This window comes from Miniopterus schreibersii (assembly GCF_964146895.1).
Source record: "Miniopterus schreibersii genome assembly, chromosome: 1".
In the NCBI taxonomy this organism is placed as follows: Eukaryota; Metazoa; Chordata; class Mammalia; order Chiroptera; family Miniopteridae; genus Miniopterus; species Miniopterus schreibersii.
The window spans coordinates 127,908-151,680 of record NC_138101.1 but is presented as its reverse complement, the minus strand read 5'-3'; the positions used below and the strand labels follow the sequence as shown (position 1 = coordinate 151,680).

The following is a 23,773-nucleotide window of genomic DNA, read 5'->3' as shown; positions in this document are numbered from 1 at the left end:
AAGAGGGGGTTCAAATCGATCCCCCGGCTCCTGGCTCCGACCCCGATTCAGGCCCTTGGAGAGGTGCCCACCCGTTCCCCTCAGCTCCCCTTCCCACTGGTCAATGAGGATGAGCCTCCAGACGGGTCCTGCTGGAATCTCTCCCCAAGGGGAGAGCCGAGGACTGAGGCTGCCAGAACAGCCCCTCAGCAGCTCACAACTGTGTGTCATGGACAGGAGCTCTTGACCTGGCGACGCCTTGGGCCGGGCAGATTTCTTGGTTTACAGTGGTTCATATTTAAAAAAAGAGAGAGGTGAGTACCATGCTGGGGGGGCTATGGTAACCCCTCTGGAAGTCTGGCAGCACTTTTACTTGGGCTGTCACCCAGGGGCTCAATCGTAGGCTCTCCTTGGGCTGCACTGTGACCTAGGGCACGACTGCCAACCTTCACACTGACGGTGACAAGCCTTGGAGGAGCTCATGACTCTGGGAAGCTGGGGAGCTGAGTGGCTCCTCGGTTCAGTAGAAACAGAATGAGAGTGACCTGTGTGACCTGGCCAGTGTGTCTCAGTTGACTGGGCATCATCCTGCGCACCGAAGTGTTGCCAGTTGGATTCTGGATCAGGGCACATACCCAAGTTAAGGCTCAATCCCAGGCAGGGGCGTGCAGGAGGCAGCTGAACAATTTCTCTCTCACACTGATGTTCCTCTTGCTCCCTCTCCCCACCTTCTTCCCTTCCACTCTCTCTAAAAAAATCAATGGGAAAAATATCCTCAGGTGAGAATAAGGGAAAATATCAAACAAAGATTTACCTGGCAAAATTTACAGAGACCCCCAAGCACCTTGGCCAAAGGCACTGCCGTCGGTCCTTTCACATCTCAGGCCCACGCCCTCTGGGCTCATGAGTTCTCGCCCTCTGAGATGACTCCAGGACGCTGAGTGCCTGGGTCCTGCTGCTTCCCCCTCACAGCTGATGGCGGGAAACACGTTCCGGACAGAGGGGCTTCCCGCTGCTCCGTGTGCGTGCGATGAGTGCAGCGCTCACCACCGGCAGGGGCTGGAGGGCAAGGCTCTCCTTTCCCGAGTTAATCGTTTTTGGAGACAGGACACCTAGCTGAGTTTTGCTTATGGTCGACAAACTAGAACTCTCTCCATTGAACACTCACTCCCGTCAAGCCCCTGGCATCTGCCACCTACTTTCTGCCTCCGGGACTTTCACAATCAAGGACCTCATCAAGGGAGCTCAGGAGCACTGTCTGTGTCTGGCTTCCTTCACGCAGCCCGGCATCTCTAAGGTTCTATTCCCTGGTCTACATGTTTTGGTTACTGTGCTTTGTGGTTAGTTTTGAAATCAGGATGTGTGAGTGCTCCAGGTTTGGTTTTTTTAACCCTCACCAGAGGATATGATTTTATCATTTTTTAGAGAGAGAGGAAGGGAAAGAAACATCGACGTGAGAAACATCAATTGGCTGTCTCCTGTACACACCCCGACTGGGGATCGAACCCACAACCCAGGTCTGTGCCCTGACTGGGTACTGATACCACCTTTTGGTGCACAGACAATGCTCTAACCCACTGAGCCACCTGGCCAGGGACAGATTTGTTCTTCTTCACGATTGTTTTGGCTCTCTGGGTCCCTTGAGATTTAAAATGTGTTTTTTAATTTCTGCAAAAAAGACAGTGGGGTTTGGGTAGGGACTGTGCTGAATCTAGTTCGGTTCGGGCAGAACTTGCATCGTAACAACATGACGTCTACTGACACTTGAATTAGGGAAAAGTTCCCATTTACTTGTGTCTTCAATTTCTTTCAGCAGCTTTCGTAGTTCCATTGCCATCATCCGCCTCCTTAGTTAACTCCTAAGCATTCCCTTTGATGCTACTCTAAGTGAAGCTTTGTCAGCTCCTTTTCAGGTTGGGTTTTCTGATCTGTATTCTGCTACCTTGCTGAGCTCACTTGTTAGTTCTAACAGGTATTTTTGTGAGGAATGTTCAGGGTTTTCTAGATAGATGGCCCTGTCATCTGCAGACAGATATTTTTAACCCTTCCTCTTCCGCCTGAATGGGGTGTTTCTCCCTCACTGTGCTGGGGAGGGCTTCCAGGGCTGTGCTGAGAGAGGGTAAGTGTGGACTCCTCATTTGTTCCCGATCTTAGAAAAAAAGCGCTCGGTCTCCAGCACTCAGCACGATGCTTGTGGGCTTTTCATACATGGCTTCTACTCCCAGCTGGGTGTTATCGCAAAGGCTGCTGAGTTCTGTCGACTACCTTTTCTGCACCAATTGGGATGACCCTGTTCTCCTCCCTTCATCCCACAGATGTGACAAACTACACTTACTGTCGTGTTGAACCCCCTTGCATTCAGGAACAAGTCCCACGTGGTCCTGGTGTACAACCCTTTTAACATGCTGATGAACCCTGTCTGCTAGCGTTTTGCTGAGTTTCGCCTCAGTGTTCACGAGGGACACTGCTCTGCAGCTGTCTTTTCTTGTAGTGTCTGTGTCTGGCTTTGGTATTGGGGTACTACTGGCCTCACAGGAGTCGGGAGGTGTTCCTTCTCTTCAATCTTTTAGAGCAGTTTAAGAAGGGTAAGTATTGGCTCCTCTTACAAGTTCAGCAGAATTTACCAGTGAAGCCATCAGGACCAGGGTCTTCCTCATTGGGAGATTTCTGATTAAGGATCCGACACCTGAACTAGTTATAGGACTACTCAGGTTTTCTGTTTGCTCGGGGTTCGGTCTTGGTTAAGTTCTGTGTTCCTAGGAGTTTGTGCATTCATCTGGCTCATCCACTTTGCTGCTGTACAGACGGTCACAGTATTCTCTTAAAACCCTTTTCATTTCTCTAGGATCAGGAGGAATGTCCCCATTTTGATTTCTGATTTTAGTAACTTTTCTTTTTTTTAGTCCATTCTAGCTAGAACTGAGTCAACTTCTATCTCTATTTGTTTATCTCTGCCATGTCTTCGAAGCCTTCTGCTGGCTTTGGGTTTAGCTTGTTCCTCTTCTAGTTCCTTCAGTTGTTAAGTTTAGGTTGTTGATTTGAGGGCTTTCTTGTTTTAAATTTAACTGTTTACAGGTATGAATCCCCTTAGCACCATTTTCACTGCATCCCACACGTCTTGGTATGTTGTGTTCTCATTTCCGATTCTCTTAATTTCTAATTCCTTGCTTGATCCGCTAGTTGTTTAAAAATGTGTTGTTTCATTTCCACAATTTTGTGGACTTCGCAGTCTCCCTTTCATTACTGATTTCTAACTCCGATTGCTGTGGCCAGAGAAGGCACTTTGTATAACACCTACCTTTTAACACCTATTGAGACAATTGGAGTCTGCCCTTCTCTTATGAGACCCGCCACTGGACTGAGGGCACCCCCTGGATGATTCAGGATGATCACTTCATTTACAGATTCCTAACACACATCCAGTGTCACACACAGTCATGATTCCATGTTCTGGGGTCAGGAGATGGACATATCTGTCAGTGGGGTCACCATTCAACCTAGTGCAGCCAGCCTTCTGGCCCCCCAAACCCACATCCATCCACATGCAAAATATATTCACCCCACCACAACATCCCCAAGAGTTTCACTGGATTCCAGCATCAACTCCAAAGTCCCATCCAGATATTAGCATTGAGGAAGCAGCTGGGCCAGCTGCCACTGGAGGTGACCTGCTGCTCTACATCCCAGATATTATCTTCTGAATCCTATCGACCTGGCGTGGTGAGAGTCTGCTATGATCCCTCCTGGGCAGAGCTCCTTCCCAGCTGTGGACCTGTGAGCCTAGAGATATGTCATCTGCTCCCCGAATGCAAGGGTGGAATGGGCAAAGGACAGATATTCCTATCCCAAAGGGGAGATGTATTAGAAAGTACAGAGGGTGGCTGGTCTCGAGCAAGTCTGAAAACCAGCAGGGAAACTCCGTGAGGCTGCAAGACAGCACACTCCTGTGGGCTGAGGTTTGGCCCTCTGGGCCCAAAGCTCTACCCTTGGAGCCCTCCTCCTCTTTCTTGAAGGGCAGCTCATGTTTGCACTGAGGAGCTCTATCCGCTTATATTCTGCACGTAGAATTTGGAAGTGTGAGACTTCTTTCATTTCTTTCTGTCTCTGTTCCCCTTAGTCTGAGTTGGTGGTATTTCTGCTGATACAATATCCTCATAAGCTCTGTGGGTCTCCCATGTATGTCACGGACCCAGGCCATCAGATAGAAAGATGCTGCACAGATCTCTCCTGGATGACTCCTCTCCATTCCCAGATGGCTGAGCTACTGAGTCACATAACTAACTTCTTCAGCAAAAGGCTGTTCAGCCACACCCTTGGCCTTCTCTCCAGAGCACTTTCCTGACAGTGGCATTCCTAATACCACCCTTGTTTTGCCATCTGGATAGGCTGTGGATTTCCAAGATTATCAAGTGCTAGTTTGTTTTTGCTTAGTAGTTCCTTTCTGGATTCATCTCTCTCCTCTCATATTTTAAGTAGAAGGAACTAGACCACACTTTCAACTCTCTGCTTGGAAATCTCCTCAGCTAACTATCCAAGGTCATCACTGCCAAGTTCTGTCTTCCAGACACTGTAGAACACAGTCCAGCCACGTTTCTGCCACTGTGAAACAGGGCCACATCTCTCCCTGTTTCCAGTGCCACAGTCTTTTCCTTCTGAGCGCTCACAGAAGTGTCTGCAATATTCCTGTTTCCACCAACATTCTGCCCGTAGGATGCGTACCGTCTAAGAAGCTCTCTCCAGGGCTCCTCACTTCCTTCTGGGCCATCACCAGATTCAACTTTAAGGACCATATTCTGACCAACAGTCCCCCTCAAAGGGATGTAGGCTTTTAAAATTGTGTTTCTCAAAATTCTTTTCTCCTCTACTTCTTCTCCAACTCCAAAGCCACACCCACAGTTTCTGGTATTTGTTAAGCAGCAAATCTACTTCCTGGCACAAAGTCTATTTTGGTTTCCTGTGGCACCTGACAAAGTACAGCAAGCCTGGTGGCTTAAACAACTGAAATTTACTCTCTCACTGATGTGGAGACCAGGAGTCCAAAACCAAGGTGCCAGCAGGCAGAGCTTACTCTGGAGGCTCTGGAGGGCAGGGGTCCTTTCTGCCCCTTCCAGCTCTGGTGGCTCCCGGAGCCCCCGGCTTGTGGCTGCATCATTCCAGCCTCCGTCTCTGTCCTCACATATCCTCTGTGTTCCTCAGATTTCCTCCTGCTTTACTCTTGTAAGGATACTTGTAATTGGATTTAGGGTCCATCAGAAAATCCAGCATTATTTCACCTCAAGACCCTTAATTACATCAGAAAAGATCCTTTCCCCAAAAAGGTTACATTTACAGGTTCTGGGGTTAGGATGTGTCCATAGGTTGGTTGGGGCCACTGTTAAACCCACTGTTCTCTCTAAAACACACCTTCAGTCCGCTGACTTCTTACCACCATGGCACATCTCCCCTGATGCTCCTGCCACAGACACCCCCCAACTGGCCTCTCTGGCTTCCACTTCTGTACCCCAAACTACAGCTCAAGCCATGTGTCCCATGCCTAAGGCCCTCAATGTCCTCTCCTTACACTACTCATGCACAGCTGGCTCCTGCCAACAATTTACATCTAGGAGGGCTCCCCAGTGACTCCCTAGCTAGCGGGCTCCCCGACCCTCCACCACCAGCCCCACTGAGCACTGCTGAGTCACTAGGCTTTATTTCGTTCTCAGCATTTATCACAACGGGGAAGTATTTTATCTACCTACCTATCCAGTCATCCCCCTTCAGTCATTGTTGAAATCAAATCTGTAACCATGTTAACAATCTGTCTCATCACTCTCCCTCCCTCTGCATTCTCTTCTATTCAAGGTGGATCCCCCGTTCCTGGTCCTACGCCACACACCATCCTCACTATTTCCTGTTATCCTATCTGGGGGCAGGCAAAACAAATTGAGATTTTTTTCTTATTTAAACTCTCCAGAGAAAGTTGGAAAAAAAGTAAAGAAAAAACAATCCCCCAACTCAGAAGCACCCCTTTCACAAGTACGAAACGACTTGTTACGGTCCCACTAGTGGGGCTACCTCGTTGAAAGACGAGAGGTTCAGCTTCTTGGCAATGAACTTCTTCAGGTGCAGGACAGTGGCCTGGGCGGAGCAGCGAATCCACTTGCGCTTCAGGCCCCGCAGCTTGCTGCTGTTGCACTCCAGGCAGATGCTCACCTGCGGGAGGGAGGACACAGCTAGGCTCCACAAACCCCTAAATCTAAGACCTCAACATCCTCCTACCCCTGTAGGAAAGGGAGCTTAAAGACCATTTTACACACAGTGATCTAACACTCAATTCTGTCTCCTCAGCAGTACTTTAAAGTGAACCTAAGAACAGTTTGTTCACTGCAGGCTCCATGCTGGTCTCTGAGTTTAACACAAAGGCCAGAGCCCTGTTCTAAAGACTTCTCCACGGGCATCCACCCATGGGCTGTGCAGGCAGGACAGGCCCCCCGGCACGAGGACAGGCCCACAGCTCCGTAGGCGCAGTACAGAACTGTCGTGTAGGGAGGGGTGTCATGTTGGCCACAAAAGGAGAGAAGAGAGCTTTGGGTCATCTGTGGCTCAGGTTTCCTTCTGGATCACCAGCAGGGCGGAGGGGTCAGAGCACATAGTGGGCGACAAGGAACCACAGGATAAGAGACTAAGGGAGTGGTTCAGGGTCCTGGGAGTCCTCTGAGAAGGGGCGCCTGGGCCACGCAAAGTGCTGAGCAAGCCCCGCCTGAGACACTAGCTCATGACCACAAAACTCTCCCGAAGCTGCCACAAAAAGTGGACCAATCACACCCCCAAATTCAGATGAAAGAATTAACAGTGAACTAACTGAAGTCTGTGTACGTCTAAAACTACTAGGGACAGGACAGAATGGATTAAAGATTGTAACACACTAGGAACAGAGAGCAAGGAATATGAAAGAGTACCCAGTGCAACGTCTAAAGTAAAAAAAAGTATTTACTTAATGAAAGCTCAGTGGATGCTAAACCAGGGGTTGACCTCAGCTAAAGGCAGGTCACTCTCTGACAGACTGACTCGAGGGAACTACAGAGATGAAGGCAGCTACTAAGACACTGAAATGACGGGAAGAGGCCAGAGGGTCCAACAAGCATGGAAGACGAGGCCGAGGAAAACGGAGAGCAGGTGGGACAGGCAGAGTTCCCCGGATGGAGCCTAAGCGTCTCCCTAGGACGAGGGGAGATATAAGTCCTCAAACTCAGGAAGCAAAAGAATCCAAAAGAGAAGAGAAAGGAAATCTGCAGCGGACAGACGGGCAAAGGTTCAGGACCTTCTGGACATTTCCTGAGGAGATCAGCCTCCCCTAACACACTGCCCCACCCCCTGGGGCCGGGGATCGAACCTGTGACCAAGGTATGCACCCCTGACGGGGAGTGGAGCCCTCAACCCTTCGGTGTGCAGGTCGAAGCTCTAACTGCTGAGCCACGCTGGCCAGGGCACCTTCCTCTTTTTTAACTGAGAAAGCGTCCACGGCAGCTGCAGCGTCTCTCTGTGGACTTAGGAAGCACAGGGCACGGACCTGCTCGTCGCTCCGGTGGTAGTCACTGTCCTCCTCCTGCTTTTCCTCTGCTGTCTCCTTGTTGGAGCTCTCGTCAGCTTTGGTTTCACCTTTTAGCAAAAAGAGAAATACTGTATTATTAAACCCGAAGTGTTAAACTGTCACTTTTAACTCTACAGTTACTTGAAATGCTATAGAAACCAGTGTAATAAGATTTGCACCAAAAGCGCAGGTCAGAGCGGTGGGCAGTGTCTGTCAGATGAGTCAGGGCCCAGAAGCGGGGTCTGCATGCAGCCTTTGGGGGAGGGGCACAGAAGGTGGTGACCCAATGGTGGAAGGGGCCACATGGCGGCTCCAGCCACCCCAACACTACTCAACACTCATCACCTCCACATCCAGTCCACATGGCGCCCACAGTGGGACTGCTCAACACCACTCTTAGAATGAAGATGCACCGCGGCTGACAGGCTGGGGCAGACTCCTGGGTTCCCCAGCAGTGTCCCAACCCCCTCCCAGGGCCCAGTGATGCCAGCAGAGGTGGCGGCAGGTGACAGCAGGGCCACCCTTTCTCCTCAGCTGGTTAAAAATGCACAGAAGGCCTCAAGTTCCTTGGGAATTTATATGGTCTGCAGAAAAATGTCATGGCATCAAAAATTTTAATAATTTGTTATGCTATGTAGAGATGTAAAATACCATTCACTGTACATGAAAGCCAAATGTTACTCTGCCATCTCTCGTGTCCCCAACCCCGCGAGGACAACCACCATCTCAGACATTCACAAAGGTTATTACACCACAATACAAAATGCTGGGGGGAGGGGTGCGGTGGGGAGAGCACAGGGGGTAGGGGACGGGGAACACGGGACAGGGGAGAGGGACAGGGGACGGGGACAGTGGTCAGGGGACAGACAGGAAGCTCTTTAGGTACAGGCCTGACAGCAAACCCATCGCTCCTCACCATTCCGATGGGGATCCGAGTGCTGTTTTGCAGAACCAGTCTCCCCCTTGATGTCTCCAGGCACCTCCATGCCCAATTTGTGGTAGAATTCCCTCTGTTTTCTCATTTCCGCTATTAAAAATTAATAATAACTTTTAATCTTAAGTAAGCAATGAGTTATATTAATGCTCTGTTCACAAATATCACATGAAGAACACAGATGATGATGAAAGTTTGGAAGCTGCTATGAAAGGAACTAAACTGGAACTGTGGTTCCTAGAGCCTACGAGTGGTCCCCAGCTCCGGGCAGATACGTGTTCTTGCTGTGACTATCTGCCTACTGTTGTATGTGTAAAATACTCTATAGCGACTTCTTAAGGTATCGGTGTTTTATTCTGATGACTGTTTGCCGGTTACCTGGACTAAACACTTATAAAAAGATGACTGCTTCTATCTGCATTCACTCGGGAAAGTTCAGTTCCTGTCTGGATGAATTCTGTGACTGGGAAGGACTGTAACAGTATTATCCCGAGTTACGTATTAAAGGCCAGATATCACCGATCTAACGCAGTAGCTGTATTTTAAGTTATAACCCTCTCCTGAAATTTAACAATGAAAAACACAGATTCTTAACAAGCCTCGTCTTGGAGAGAGCACCCTTGTTTCATCACCAGCCAGCACCTGCCAGCCCACCACCCACATGGAACAGAGCTCGGACCCTCCTCCCCCAGCAAGGACAGCGACGGTCTCAGCGTCACAACTGCACAGAGCTTTTAAAAGAATGGCCATTTCCACTTTCAGGATGTGTAGTACACATTTCTCTTTAATTCTCAATGGGATTTGACTTTAAGTACAGTAACACTTATTGGCACCCGTGCCTGCTGTGCCCCCATGGCCCAGACAGCGCTGGCTGCGTGATGCCCACACCAGGGCTTCCCGGATGAAGGCACAGATGAGGGACAGACGATGGACGGGACCAACCGTGAGATGCCAGGGAGTTCAGGGCAGGGACAGACATGGCGGTTCTGCCAGACCAAGGGGCCTCTTGTCCCAACAGCCCGCCATGCAGAGAGGCGCTCAGAGGCCACGAGAGGACGCCCTGACACTTACCTTCCTGCAGGCCGGGAACCAGCTTGTAAACAATGTCCTGCATGGTCCTGTCATGACTGCAGAGAGAGGACAGGTGGGTTAGCCAGAGAGGTCACTCCTAATTCTCACAGGCTTTCCATGCAGCAGAGCTTCACGGGACCTGAGTTAATGCACTGTCTCCTTGTATCCTAGCCACTCACGGACACTTCCAATAGCAACAGACAGGACCCTCTTGGTGACCAAGGGCACTCCTGGGGTTGCAGGGAGGCCTGCAGTGCTCAGATCCCCTGTGAGCTCTGTGCGGCCAGAGGCAGGGCGGCCCCCAGGCAGGGCGGCTTACCCAATGTACTGCAGTGGGTGGCTCTGGTGGATGACGATCCTGCAGGTGGGGCAGGTGTTATTCTCCTCCAGGTACCTGACCAGGCAGCTCCGGCAGACTGAGGACAGAAACATGTGCGTCAGGCAGCCTGCCTGGCCAGGCGCCATCAGGCTGGTGCCTCCCGGTGCCGTGAGAGCCTGCCCAGGCCCCCGTGGTGTTGACTGTGGGTTGCACACACCGCTGCCTCCCTTGCAGGCTGGGGCTCAGGAACTGGAGGAGGAGACAAGTGAGGGTCTCACCTCGGGGGCTACCAGTCAAGAGGGCTGTGGGATGCCTGGCAGATCACAGGATTTTCTTTGTGCACCAAAAATTCAGTGAAAATAACATAAATGATGCACCCCCCCGCATTATCTAAAAATACAATTAACTTGTACTTAAAAATTCTATTAAAATTGGGAAATATTTTATTTTCTAAAGTGAAAAACACAGGATCAAAGAATCACAGGGCCAGGCCCGGGCCTGGCTGGCTGGAGCGCCATACTAGAGGTTAGGGCTTGGTCCCTGGCTGGGGTGGATACAGGAGGCAGCCAATCGATGTTTCTCTCTCTTCCTCACTCTAAAATCAACCAAAAAAATGACAGGTATTACAGGGATTCGTTGTAGTTTAAAGATCCTGTCTAGAGAAAGTGCTTCTCTCAATGTCCTTGACCACTCCTTTCAAGGTAAACCACGACGTCTACTTTTCTGTTGAGGCTGTGCTTAAAAATATCCAAGTTCAGCGCAAGCCAAGTGCCTTCTAAAAATCAAAACCCAGAAGGCATTGACCACCAGGTCCCTCCGTGTGTAAGTTTATAGAAACAAGCATTTCTGCCACTGGAAATAATGCTGTCACGACAGTTACCAGTTGGCTATTATATGCAGATACCAAATTTTCACGGACTTAGCTTTCTTAAATGATCTCTCCACTGAAATTACCCACAGTATTTTTAATTTGAAATAATTTCTCTGATTTATCTTCAAGATCTTTTTTATTCCTGCTTCTGTGTCATGCCTTGTGCCTAAGCTAAAAGTTTTCTGTAAAACAAAAAAACAAAAACCAAAGTATCAAAGAGCAGATGGCTAGAAACCGTCAAAGGCCATGTTCTAGAACATTCCACACATACATGTGTGCAGACAGACAGCACACACGCACACGGCTGTCAGAGGCCACACCCTAGAATACTCTGACATACACGTGCAGACAGACAGCACACACACACACGGCTGTCAGAGGCCACATTCTAGAACATCCTCACATACACGTGTGCAGACACTCGGTCACCGTGGTTGCGTCGATGAGATACCCGCTGCACAGACGGCAGGTGATGTGCGCGTTTATGTCCCAGAGTTTAATCTTTCTGGTCAACATCTTTGGCTTCTGCAAGAGAAAAGTGCACATCAATTAATGTCTGAAGTGCCCTGGTGTGCTTCATCAAAGATTCAGGTTCAAGGTAAACCAAGTCAGAGGCTGTCCCTCCAGGAGACTTCAGCATGCAGAGGGCAGAGGCTGGCACCACACCGGGCCAGGGCCAGGCCACCTTCTAATCTGTGGGCACGGTGACAATCCAGCTCGTCTCCTGGGGGACTGGGATTGTCCCGCCAAGCACCTGAGGGGCAGCACTTGGCCTGGGACTTGTAGCCAGCACCCTGCAAACATATTGCTGCACCCCCTCCAGTGCCCAGCACTGTCCCCTCCCTCCCTGCACAGGACTAAGTGAGGCTAGTTGGTGGGTGGCACAGGTGAGGGGAGCCAGTGGGCTGGAGCCCAGACCTGCGCAGCAGGGTGGGGGCTACACTAGGCCTGGGGAGGGAAGCTGAGGGGGGATCTTCTGAAGCCGCCTGCTCCTGCTAAAGCCGACGGGATGACTGACCACAGGGGAGGGGAGGCCCCTCTAGTGAGGGCAGCCAAGCCACCGCCCCTCCCCCAAAATGGAGAAGCAGAGTGGCTGACATGAGGCCACGGGAGGCGTCACTGATGTTAGAAAAGATCGGAAGCAGGTGGTCAGAGGGCTGCCTGCCTGTGGTGCCATTTCTGGAAATCTGTCATAATAACCAAACAAGCTCAAAAGATGTTCACTGCAACTGTTCAACATGGCAACAGAGAGCTCACTGAAGGCAGCCAGGATACTCTTTTATTTGACCAGCAGGGGCTCCTGACCCCCCCTCCTCAGTACCAGGACCCAAGCAGCCCAGGACCCTGCCCCACTGGGGATGCAGTAGCCCTTGGCCCAGGACTGGGGGCACTGTTGTCCCTGTCACTCACCCTATGGGACACCAGTGGAGCACACAACACAGATGTCTGTGTACCCCAGTGCTGGCAGGTGTGTCCTGGGGGGAGGGCTGCCTCGCGTGCCTGTCCCTGAGCGGCTGCAGCTTTAACTGTCTCTCCTGCTGAGACACAAGCTCCGTGAGGCAGGGCCTGTCACTGCATCTCCTGAGCCAGCAGGAAAAGAGCCTGAAGTTGTCCACGTCCTACCCCAATCTGCATGTCACCACACATGGCAAGAGGTCCATGAGATGGGAGATGGCCTTGGTCACTCAGTGGATCGGGGTCCTTATCAGGGGAGGCGGGAGGGCCACAGAAAGAGGCTGGGATGTGCAGCACTGCTGACCTGAGGTGGGGACATGAGCCAGGGATGCGGGTGCTCCAGAGGCCAGAGAAGACAAGGACTGGGTTGTCCCTAGAGCCCCCAGAAGGAGCCAGCCTGTCAGCACCTGACCCTGGCCGTGAGACCCCTTCTGGATGCTGACCTCTAGCACAGCCACTAGGTTCACGTGATCTGCTGCAGCAGCAGGTGGGAACTGGCACAAAACACTTCGCACAGAGCAGGGCTCAAGGAACCCTGACTGACCGAACACTCTGAGTATAGCATCCCTAGCAGAATCTTGCACAGAGACCAGAAACAGGGACTGAGCTGTCAGCCAAAGGCCTAAAGGGCCAAGGACATCACCAAGGGCCGCTGGCTGCACAGCAAATGTGGGCAGAGAGGGCCAGCCAGACAGCGTGGCCTCCCACAGTGGTCACAGTGTGTGCGGCTCACTGTGCAAGGCCACTGAAAGAAGAGAAAGCCAGGCAGAGCACAGGGGGGTGCCAACTTGCACATGTTCTGTGGCGCCACCCAATCCCAGATCCCGCTGTCCCTTTGTCAGCCCAGCTGCGTGCCGCGCTGTGTCTTCCTCTCCTGTCAAGAGGTGTTCACCCACCAGCCACTGAGATGAGGGTGTACTCAGCCACGTGCAAGTATTCCCATCTCACAGCAGTGTACTAGGCAACAGGGGTCTCCCAGCACCAAATAACCGAACCACCAGGGGGAGGGAGCCAGAAACCAACTCCGCAGTCACGCTGGCAGGGACGGGCCTGTGGCCTCAGCGGGGAGCGGGTCTGTGCCTCCATGGCTGGGAGCAGAGACCAGTCTTCTTCAGAGAGAGCGGCGTCTTCATCTCTTCTGGGGACCATGGTCAGTGGGACTCATGTCGTGGGCGAGTGGTACAAAGACACAGGTGTATGCACCTGCCCAGCCCATTGTCCCAGCTCCCTCTGGGAGTGACCTCCCCTGTGCAGCCCGGCCCTGTGTGCCTCCACCACTGTCCACTAGGAGGAGCCAGGGTGCTTGGCCATCAGCCAACCAGGGCCAGGCAGGAAGGGAGCAAAACCTGGAGCACCCACCGGGCTCAGAGGCACAGGGGACCAAGCGCGAGGACACACAGTGACTCTCTTCCGGGACCAGCTCAGCATCTGACGAATCGGATTATAATCTAAAGAACAACCCAGGAGCCAGGAGTCTACACCGAAACACAGAGACAAATAAGGGACATGCGCCCTCAAGGGAGAGTGTGGGCTGGTGCTGTGGAAGGAAGCAGCTCATCACCACGAGAGGGAGTGAAAGGACAGTGTTCAGGAGTCCTCGGTAGGCACAGTGGGTGCTGCCAGTGGCGAGACTTTGTTGAGCAAAGGATTCAGTCTCCAAGTGCCCACCCCCCCACCAACAGCCACAAAGGCAGAGAGGGGTCTGGGGTGGAAGAGCCCACAGACACTACTCACTGAGTGACCAGCCGACACCCACGTGGACCAGGATGGCAGGTGTGCCTCCTGATGTCACACCCCACAGGACACAGTACCTGTGAGAGGTCTCCTGCTGAAAGTCCACAGCCAAGCCTCACTGCCAGGAAATAGGCCAGGTGCAAGTGAGGGCGGTCTCTCTCAGCCGGCAGGGGCATAAAAGGCAAGGAAAGACTGAGGGAGGAACAGGGGCCTGATGCAGCACCCGGCTGAGGGCAGCCCAGGCCAGCCTGGAGAGGAGGCCCTGTGCCCACTGACCATGGCATCTGGAGATGAAACCGACCTGTCCTGGCCGTACTCCTGTCCTCAGGCTGTGAGGAGCTGCTCTTGGGAAGTACAAAGGCCACCATCACCACCAGTGTGGCAGATGTGCCAGAGCAGCCTGAACGCCTCACACCTGACACCTGCTGGGCCTGTCCTCCTAGACCAGGGCCGAGGCTCCAGGCTGCAGTCCTGTGCCCACCCCACACGCCCTCCTCACTGCACCTCTCACAGGTGCCCTCCAGGGTGGAGGCGGGAAACCCCGGTAGCAAGCAAACCTCATTCCCCTGTGAGCGCCCCCCCCGCGATGCCATCCCCTGTGAGCACCCCCCCGCGATGCCATCCCCTGTGAGTGCTGACCCCCCGCGATGCCATTCCCCTGTGCACCCCCCTCCTCCCCGCGATGCCACTCCCCTGTGAGCGCTGACCCCAGGTCACCTCCTCTAGACACCTCCGGTCCACTCCCTCCGCCTCTGCATGGGCTCAGGCCTCGGCTGGGGTGCTGTGGCGTCTGGGCAGCCGCGTCGCCCCGCACTCCGCGTGGTCAGCTCTGTGCCTTCCCTTCGTCCTTTGCTCCTTTTCCATTTTCTGGCACGAGACACACCTGTCAGTTCACAGCTCTTGTGTGACGCACACACTCCTGTACTCAGTGCACACTAGAATTTTTAGGCAAGTCCCATGAAGCCCACAGTGGGACAGAGTCAACCAAAAACACTAACCCAGAGAATACATAAACTTTATGAACAACCGGGCCAATCCCTCCGGAGCTCTTGGAAACCTCACTGTAAAGGAGTCCCAAGGAGCCGGCTTTTCTACAGCTACCACACTCACCAAGAGCAGTTCAATGCAAAGTCAGTCCATTCGCATGCACTGCAAAGGAATAACCAAAGTGTAAGCTGCACTTACCTGGACGTGGCAGCTGGGGACCCTCTGCTACATTCTGAGGCCTATGGAAACAAAAGACAGGGAGATGTCACCCACAGGTGCTGCCGGAGCCCATGTCCCCACCAGGGAGGGGCTCTGGCCTTGCTCAGTTAACATGCCTGTTCCTTTACCTGCTTAAAACCAAAAGGAACACAAGAATTAATGACCCCGAAGAGCCAGGGTTGACCAGAGAGACCCAGGCAGGTCTCTGTGGCAGCTGGTGTCACTGAGACCAGGAGCTGCTGGGGTGAGGAGGTGAGGGCACCCATGGGGAGCAGCTGTGGGAGGGGCCCCAGGAGGCACAACAAGGGTCTGTGAAAGCTCCGGAGCAGGTGATGAGTGTCAGGGGTGCCCCGGTGGCAGGCGGGCCTCATGGAAGGATGGCTGTATTAAACTTCTGTGTAAAGAGCAGGGGTGTCTCTTAGGGCCACCCGCCCAGGGAACACGCACCAGGGGCCCCTCCAAGCAGGCTCCAAGTTGGGATCTGGGCCACAGCAGGGGCAAGGGTGTGCAGTTCTGGTGGGAGATGGACAAGAGACACTCCAACAAGCACACTCTTTATTTGGGACCAGGGAGGGGCCCTGGAAGGCTCAGGAGTCAGGTGAGCACACAGGAGGGGTCAGCCACGAGGCAGCAGAAAAGGCAGTGGTGGGTGGGTGGCATGAGGCTCTGGAAGGGCCATGTAAGTAAAGTCAAGACCCTAATGCCACAAAGAATGCTTGTGGTTTAACAACAGTGGACAAACACAACCTGGGAACCATGGGCCGGAGAAATACCTGCATGATGTTCGTGTTACATCTGATTTATATCATTTCTACTCTGAGTTTTTCCATGACTGCATTTTTTATTCACTAGTCTTTGAAACTCAATTAACTTTTACAAAATGGCAGAGGGGAGGGAGGCAGGAGAGAGGCAGTTGTAGGGAGATTAGCAGGCCTGCAGAACCCATACCACAGGCTGTGCTGGCCGCATCCCCCCTACCCAGCAAGACGGCGGCCGGAGCCAGGGCCATTGGGCTGGTGTGGCTGTGGCTCCTTTGCCAGTTACAGTGCCGGCTCTGTCAGCAGTGGACACAGACAGGCACCTGGGGTCTCACTTTAATGGGGGAGAGGCAATGATGGTAGATGCAGGGGGCAGGTAACGGTGGCTGAGTTGTGAATAAGAGCAGGCCAGGGCAGGTGCTGGATGAGCGCTTCCCTGAGAAAGTGACACGTGAGAAATAGCAAAGTATCATGGACAACTTTATGCCAATAAAGTTGCAAATTTGTATGAAACTGATACATTCCTAGAAAAATGACATTAGAATTGGCTGTAAACCATTGAGGGACGGGCCCCATCTCAAACAACTCTCTCGGAGAAGCAATGAAGACAGTATTTCCCAACTCATTTTACAAAGCTATTGTAGCATGCACACTGGACTAGACTGAGATGGGAATCATAGACCAAGCTCACTGATGGAAAGTGTGAGAACCGTGGACAGTGTGAGAACTGTGGATAGAGTGTGAGAACCGTGGACAGTGAGAGAACCGTGGACAGTGTGAGAACCGTGGACAGTGAGAGAACCGTAAACAGTGAGAGAACCGTGGACAGAGTGTGAGAACCGTGGACAGTGTGAGAACCATGGACAGTGAGAGAACTGTAAACAGTGAGAGAACCGTGGACAGAGTGTGAGAACCGTGGACAGTGTGTGAGAACCGTGGACAGTGAGAGAACCGTGGACAGAGTGCGAGAACCGTGGATAGTGTGAGAACCGTGGACAGTGAGAGAATTGTGGACAGAGTGTGAGAACTATGGGCAGAGTGTGAGAACTGTGGACAGAGTGTCAGAACTGTGGACAGTTAGAGAACCGTGGACAGTGAGAGAACCATGGACAGAGTGTGAGAACTGTGGACAGTGAGAGAACTGTGGACAGAGTGTGAGAAATGGGGACAGTGAGAGAACCATGGACAGAGTGTGAGGACCATAGACAGTGAGAGAACTGTGGACAGTGTGAGAACTGTGGACAGTGAGAGAACTGTGGACAGTGTGAGAACCGTGGAAGAGTGTGAGAACTGTGGACAGTGAGAGAACTGTGGACAGAATGTGAGAACTGTGGACAGAATGTGAGAACCATGGACAGAATGTGAGAACTGTGGACAGTGAGAGAACCGTGGACAGTGAGAGAACCGTGGACAGTGTGAGAACCGCGGACAGGCACATGTCCAGCTTGTGACAGCAGCCCTGCTCGTCAAGCTAGGTTTATCCCTAGAGCACAAGGGGGTTAGTGAAATAAATATAATTTGTGACAAAAAAGGAGAAAACTGATAAGATCACCCCCTAAATGCATACAAAATCACTTGATGACATTCATTATCCATTCCAGATTTTTTTTGTTTTTTCATTAATCCTCACTGCACGATATTTTTTCCACTGATTTTTAGAGAGTGAAAGGAAGGGGGGGGCAGGGGAGAGAGAAACATCAATGTGAGAGACGTTGATGGGTTGCCTCCTGCATGTGCCACACTGAAGCCAGGGATAGAGCCTGCAACCCAGGTATATGCTCTTGACTGGGAATCGAACCCGTGACCCTTCAGTGAGTGGGCTGATGCTCTAAGCACTGAGCACACCAGCCAGGGCTTCATTCCTGATTTTAAAAACACTTAGGAAATTAAGAATAGAAGGAGACGTCTTTAACCTAATAAAAGCTCTCCATTTAAGAGAAGCTGCTTCCACCAGAGCCACATAGAGACGGGTTACCAACAGCTGGTAGGAGACAAGCAGCCATTGTCACTCAGCAGTGCAGGGGACAAGGGACAAGCGCTCTGAGCTGGAGAGGAGCCTGACGTGCAGTCCTTGCCATGCATGTGCCTGGACACAGTCCAGAGAAGCAGCTCGGGTGCCACACAGAGACTGGCAAGGAGGCACCGGGGACTCCAAGGGACCAAGGGATCTGGGTCAGGACTGGGGCATGGTCACATGACCAGACATTGGGCAAAGGACACCAACTGCAAAGTAAAACTGAGTTTCAGGGTGTGACAACTGTACCTCCAAGAAAAGGGTGTTTTACAGTTTAAAAACTATAGCAAAAATCATTCCTAATGGTGGAATTGAGGAAAATAAAACTCTTACCTTATACCAAGCATCTGCCCCATCCTCACCCCCAAATAGTCAAATCCAGATGGGTGAAGACCAATGTAAAGGTGCAATTTTACACCTTTAGAAGATATTGGGGGAGGGTCTCACAACCTTGGCAAGGAAGAGGCAATAAAACAGAAAAGAAGGGAACGCTAGTAAAACCAACTTGTAAAGACATGGACATCAACTATCGAAACACCTAAGCAGAGAGCCACATCGCAGCAGAAAATGCTCATGATCCCAGTGACCACACTTGTGTCCTGTCTGCTTTGGAGCGGAGGTGTTTCAACATGGTGTGGCAACCAAGCTGTGGCTTGCTGCCTGGTCCTTAGAGAAAAGGCTGCCAACCTGCTCCAGGCGTGAAGAGCATGTGGACAGGCACTTCAGGAGAAAGCCAAGTAAGCATGTTGCACCCGCTCACCATCATCAGTGAGCACCCAGGAAACGCACACGGGGGCCTGACTAGGCTGTGCAGAGAGCACTGGTGTGAGGTTGGTCCCACCTCCCAGGGTGGCAGCTGGCTTTATCCCCTGTGGCCTGCATGGACCAAGCAGCCCACCCCTGGGTGCTTGCCCTAAGGACTCTTGCACACGTGCATCTACATTTCACACAGGAATGCTCCCAGCATGCTGCCTGAATAGCCTCAAACTGGATTTGGGCAGTGGGATTTGCAGGTAGCGACCCCACTGATATGATAAAGACGTGGTCCCACGTGGCCACAATGAAAGTGACCCTGGGTCTGACCCTTGCCTGTCTTGACACCATGAACTAGAGCTCACCAGAGGTCAAATGCCTCAGACTTACTGCACATTGGCCCAAACAGCTCAGGGTAATTGTTTGTTGCACACAACTATACATGTGTTTAAATAAGAACTTAATTTTATCAACACTATAAATAACTACTAATAAAAATATAAAACAACAAAAATAATAGGCGATTTAGGCACCACCAGACCTTGCGCTGGCTGGCCGACTGTCCCCCGTCTCAGACAGGTTACCCTCACAGCAGCACTGGCCGTCAGTGCTGCCCAGCGTGGGTGGCAGCCAGTGTGGACAGGACTCCTGCAATGTGGCTGCTGACGTGGTGAAGGACTGAACCCCACCCTCCCTGGACAGCAACCAAGACCTGTCCTTTGAGAAGCCACAGTTGGCCTTGGGCTAGTGCCCAGGACCCTGGTTGTGACAGTTCCCTAGGTCAACTGAAAACTCTCCCAGATGCTGGGAGTAGCCCGCTGGGCCCAACATGTGAACATGCACAGTGAGATTCTGAGAGCAGCTTTCCTCTGGAGTCCGGAGTCTGGAGTCCGGGGCTGACCAGGCAGGAGTCTCCATGACACATGTGAGTGCCCAGCCTCCACACAAGCTGGGATTCACAGGACTCTGGAGGCTGCACCTGGCTCCCCAGACCTCATCCCACACAGCTAGTCCTCTGTTGTGCCCTCTACTGAGGGCAGTGTAGTCATGACTGTAAGTCCTGCCGGCAGGCACAGACAGAATGCTCCTCGCCTCTGGGGCCGCTACTTGCAGACCCCACTGCCCAAATTCCTCCCCTTGCCCCACCCCTCATCCTCCTACTCCTGGGGCTGCACTGGATGCCCTGGGCCTGCAGGACCCCAACCCACACCCCTGGCCCTGTGCATCTGCTGTGCAGCCTGATCCCCAACCCTCTGCTTTGCCTTGGACAACAACTGCAGCCTGACCTCCCCGGGCCCCCTGCCCTGACACTGCTTGGTGGCCTCTCTGGCTTTCCCAGTCACCCACCCTGCTCCCTGTGAGCCCCGCAGTCACACAGCCCCCACTGTCCGAGGGACCTGCTCCCCCCTCCTTGGGAGTCAGGATGGCAGCGTCCATACACCCCTCTCTGGTCTGCCTGGCTGGTGAGGCCCCACCCTGGATATCTGGCCGAGGCTTAGAGTTGAGGTGGGGGGACAAGGGCGGGGGGATGAGGACAGGTGGACGAAGAGGGCACAAGCGTAGACACAATCCTTGGGAATCTGGAACAGGAGGCAGTCATGTTGGGCAACATGAGAAAGGAAAGGTGAGGTTAGAATTCAGCTGAGCAACAGACAACGTTTCCATCATCAGTGACTCTCAACCCAGATCCAACCCTCAGAGATGCGTGAAAACATGCAGTGAAAGGGCTGCCGGACACTGAGACCCTACTGGCAGGAGCCACTTGCAGACACAAGCCCCTTTACGAAAAAGGCCGACCCCGGTGCCCAGAGGATAGAGCTGAGTGCCCGCGGGTCACCCAACTTGGAACGCTGGGTTTCAGAACTACCCGCGACTCCAGGTGACCCCACATCTCCCTTTGAGACTGAATGGTGACACCTGCTGCCCCACGCCTGTTCTGCCAGGCTGGGTGCGGGAGGCACTGGTCTCTCTGGGTTCGCAGGTGCCCAGGAGCTGTCCCTCATGTAGCATACCCACCAGGTGACCCAGGGGCTCCCGGGAAGGGAGGGGCACGTGTGTTGGGGGGTATAGGCCACGGAGCAGGATTCGAAGGTGGGCACAGGTATACACAACCTCACCTTTCTTACCTGGCAACTGTATCAAAGGGGCCCTTGAAGACGTAATTAAGGTTCCAAATCAGCTGACCTTAACACAGGGCAAGTCTGGTGGCCTGACCCAGCCTCAGGCCATTCGAAGCAGAGTTCCCTCTGCTGGTGGAGGGGCTGTCAGAGGGCTAACTCCTGCTGGCCTTGCAGGTAGCAGCTGGCCATGCCAACTGTCAGCCCTGGGCACGGAATTGGGCCTCTGGGAGCCTAGGGCATTCCAACATACGGATCCTGCTAACAGCCAGTGAGTAGGGCGAGGGCCCAAGTCCCAGACAAGAGCACAGCTGGGCTGAGACGCCGTTTCCACCTCTGAGGCCCGAGTCAAGCCAGCCACACTGCACAGACACCGGGCAGAGGGCCCATGGGTTTGCCCTCTTGCGAGACACAGTGTGAGTCACCAGGACAGAGGCCCGGCTCCTGGCCTCCTGTGCTGGAATCCAGGGCTCTCCTGAAAGCCTTCACTCCCTGGCAGACTCCTCCAGCCCCCAGAGCCCTGAAAACTGGGGGCTGACAGCTGTGGCCAGCAGTGCTGACCAAAGTGAGGCCCAAACTCAACCACACATCCCCAGATACCACAGTGAGGCGCCCGCCTCTCCCACATTCCCCTGGTCCACAGAGCACAGTGGGGACAACACCCTGGTGGAGAATCAGAAATCTAGACAGGGGTCTGGAAAGTCAACAAAGTGGGGGGAGTGGGAGCCTGACATGAAAGGACAGGAAGGGGCACGACCCGGGGGCCATGCTGGGAACCTGCCTGAGCCAGGTGAAGGGAAAATCACTGCCGAAGACATTCTGGAGACACTGGGAGACCTGGAGGTGGACAGGATATTGGCTAATGCGAGAAGTGTCCACGCCCAGGTGTGATGATGGTCCTGCAGCCATGGGGAGACCACCCCATTCCTGGGACCTGGTGCTCGGAACTACCCTGCGAATGTGCTGGTCAGCTGCAGCCACTTTTGCAATTCAACACAGTAAATGTGTATTTAGAAAGACATGAAGCACATATGGCAAAACAAATAATGAGTGGGCCTGGGGGGAGGTCTAAGGATGCCTGCTGTATAAACCTTTCAGTTTTTCTCTGTTGTATTTTCCAAATAAAACATGGGTAGGAAAGTGAGGTGATGTCACCTGAACTTAAAAGAAGAGGAAAGGCTAAGCCTTCTGTGCCCCTCACTCCTACTTGTGGCTGGGCCCATGTCCATGGGGAGTGGGGGCGGGGTGGGGGGTTAGAGCAGTCCTGAAGGCTCTGGGAACCAGGATGCCTTCAGAACAGGAACAGGGAGGGCAGGGCCAGGAGGCACCAATGCAGTGGCTTTTACTTATTTTCTGTTAAGCCCAAGACGGCCAGGCCTGCTGAGAATCAGGAGGGCAGCTGGCAGGGCCTGGGATACCCGTGAGTTTGCAGGGGGCTTCAGGGAGATCTTCAGGCAGCTTCACGTTTGCATATTTCTTACTAAACATCTGGAACTGGCTGTCAATGTCGCAGGGTCCAACAAATATTAATGTGTTTGCAAGAAAACACACTTAACCTCCACTCTCTAAATTTACCTATTGTTCATTAGACCTTCTCTTCAAAACCCAGCCAATCTAATGCTCAGTCTGTAAGAACTCTATTTTCTAGAGAGTTTTCATTCTTATCAGGGAAAGTTTTGCTTAATTCAGTGGGCAATCCTAAAGATGCATGTGATGCCATGCTCACACCCTAATCCTCTCATCACGTGTGAAGTGTCTCATCTCTGTCACCTTCACGCAGTCCAGCTCTGCAGGACACACACGCCCATCAGGAAAGGTAGCCTGGTGATTTTCAGAGGTCTCACCTTTCAAACTTTGATGATAAACTAGCAACCTGTAGAACTGAAGGATTATAGTTCCGCTTTTTTGCAGCAGGACGACTGTGCAGCATTTGTGCAACACAAACAGCAAACATCAGAAAGGTGATAAGAAACTGTCCCCAAACCTCAACCTATTTCAGTAGTAAAAGAAAATTACATTTCAACTTCAAATTCAATTCTGACCATTAACCAAATAAAGCTCCAAATGAAATAACGAATCCCGCCATTTAACAGATTAAAAAGTCAAAGTTTAGGCCAAAGCAAACCTTGCTCTAGGATCCAAATCACACAACCTAAACATAATTCCTCTCACCAGGGGGTACAGAGAGCAGGGTGGCAGGAGAGGATGCCACCCTCACTGGGCTCCTGGGACAAGTCCTCTGGGAGGCCCCCCCAGGCCCTGGGGGGGTGCCCTTTGAAGCCCTGTGCCCCAGCCCCGAGAGGCATCAGTCCGACAGCCCTGAGCACTGCAGCCCTGCATACAGGTTGTGGGAGCATTGCTTCCTTACAAGGGTCAAGTGCCCAAAACATTTTGGGGTCTTGCATCTTACAACTTCTCACAAAGGCCAGTTTACAATTTTTGGAGCAAAGTCATTGGCAGGAATAAAACGATGCCTGGAAACAACTAAAATAGTGGCACCGAAGCTATCGACGAATTCGACCAACTGACACATTCTGAGGGTTAAATCTGCAGGGGGGCTCATGCTCTGCTACAGGGCAACTCCTAAAAATCCTTCCTGTCTGTGATTTACCTTCCCTCCTGCATGAGCTCCAAGCATCACACTAGTGTTTAGCCTTTAAGAGATGACTCTTTATCACTCTCCTCTGCACACAGTCCTGTTCATCTACCCGGGGTACCTCTCAGGTGCAGGTACTGTATTCGCTGAAACCTGGTGACAAACTTTATGGCTGCCCCAGTGCCCCCCCTCCTAGTACCACTCGCTTGTGGAGTTCCTCCTCTCAGGGGTGGGATGTGCCCAGTGGTTCCAACAGACAGAAAATAGCAAAAAAGGACGAATGCCACTGCCAAGACCAGATCATGCAGCCAGCTCCTTCTAGCTCACTCTCTGCAGTGGCTCCTTCTGAGCTGCCGGATGGAGAGCCCACGTGGAAAGGAGCCCCACCTGGAAAGG

General features: G+C 52.5%; 1 protein-coding gene across 5 annotated transcripts in view; it reads right to left on the bottom strand.

Moving 5' to 3' along the window:
* Positions 1–23,773, bottom strand: part of PCGF3 (polycomb group ring finger 3) — a 33,064-nt gene that overhangs the window by 6,687 nt on the left and 2,604 nt on the right. Inside the window, exons 2-9 of one of the 5 annotated variants that reach the window (XM_081155673.1) lie at positions 15,119–15,159; positions 14,651–14,816; positions 11,152–11,269; positions 9,874–9,970; positions 9,555–9,610; positions 8,466–8,576; positions 7,529–7,617; positions 6,034–6,171 (exon numbers count right to left, since the gene is read on the bottom strand). In XM_081155673.1, coding sequence (XP_081011799.1) covers positions 6,034–6,171; positions 7,529–7,617; positions 8,466–8,576; positions 9,555–9,610; positions 9,874–9,970; positions 11,152–11,260 — 600 coding nt within the window. In that variant the 5' untranslated portion in view covers positions 11,261–11,269; positions 14,651–14,816; positions 15,119–15,159. Of the gene's footprint in view, positions 1–6,033; positions 6,172–7,528; positions 7,618–8,465; positions 8,577–9,554; positions 9,611–9,873; positions 9,971–11,151; positions 11,270–13,558; positions 14,817–15,118; positions 15,160–23,773 lie in introns of those variants that run through there. The other 4 variants (XM_081155671.1, XM_081155672.1, XM_081155674.1 and 1 more) reach the window with 4 other exon arrangements.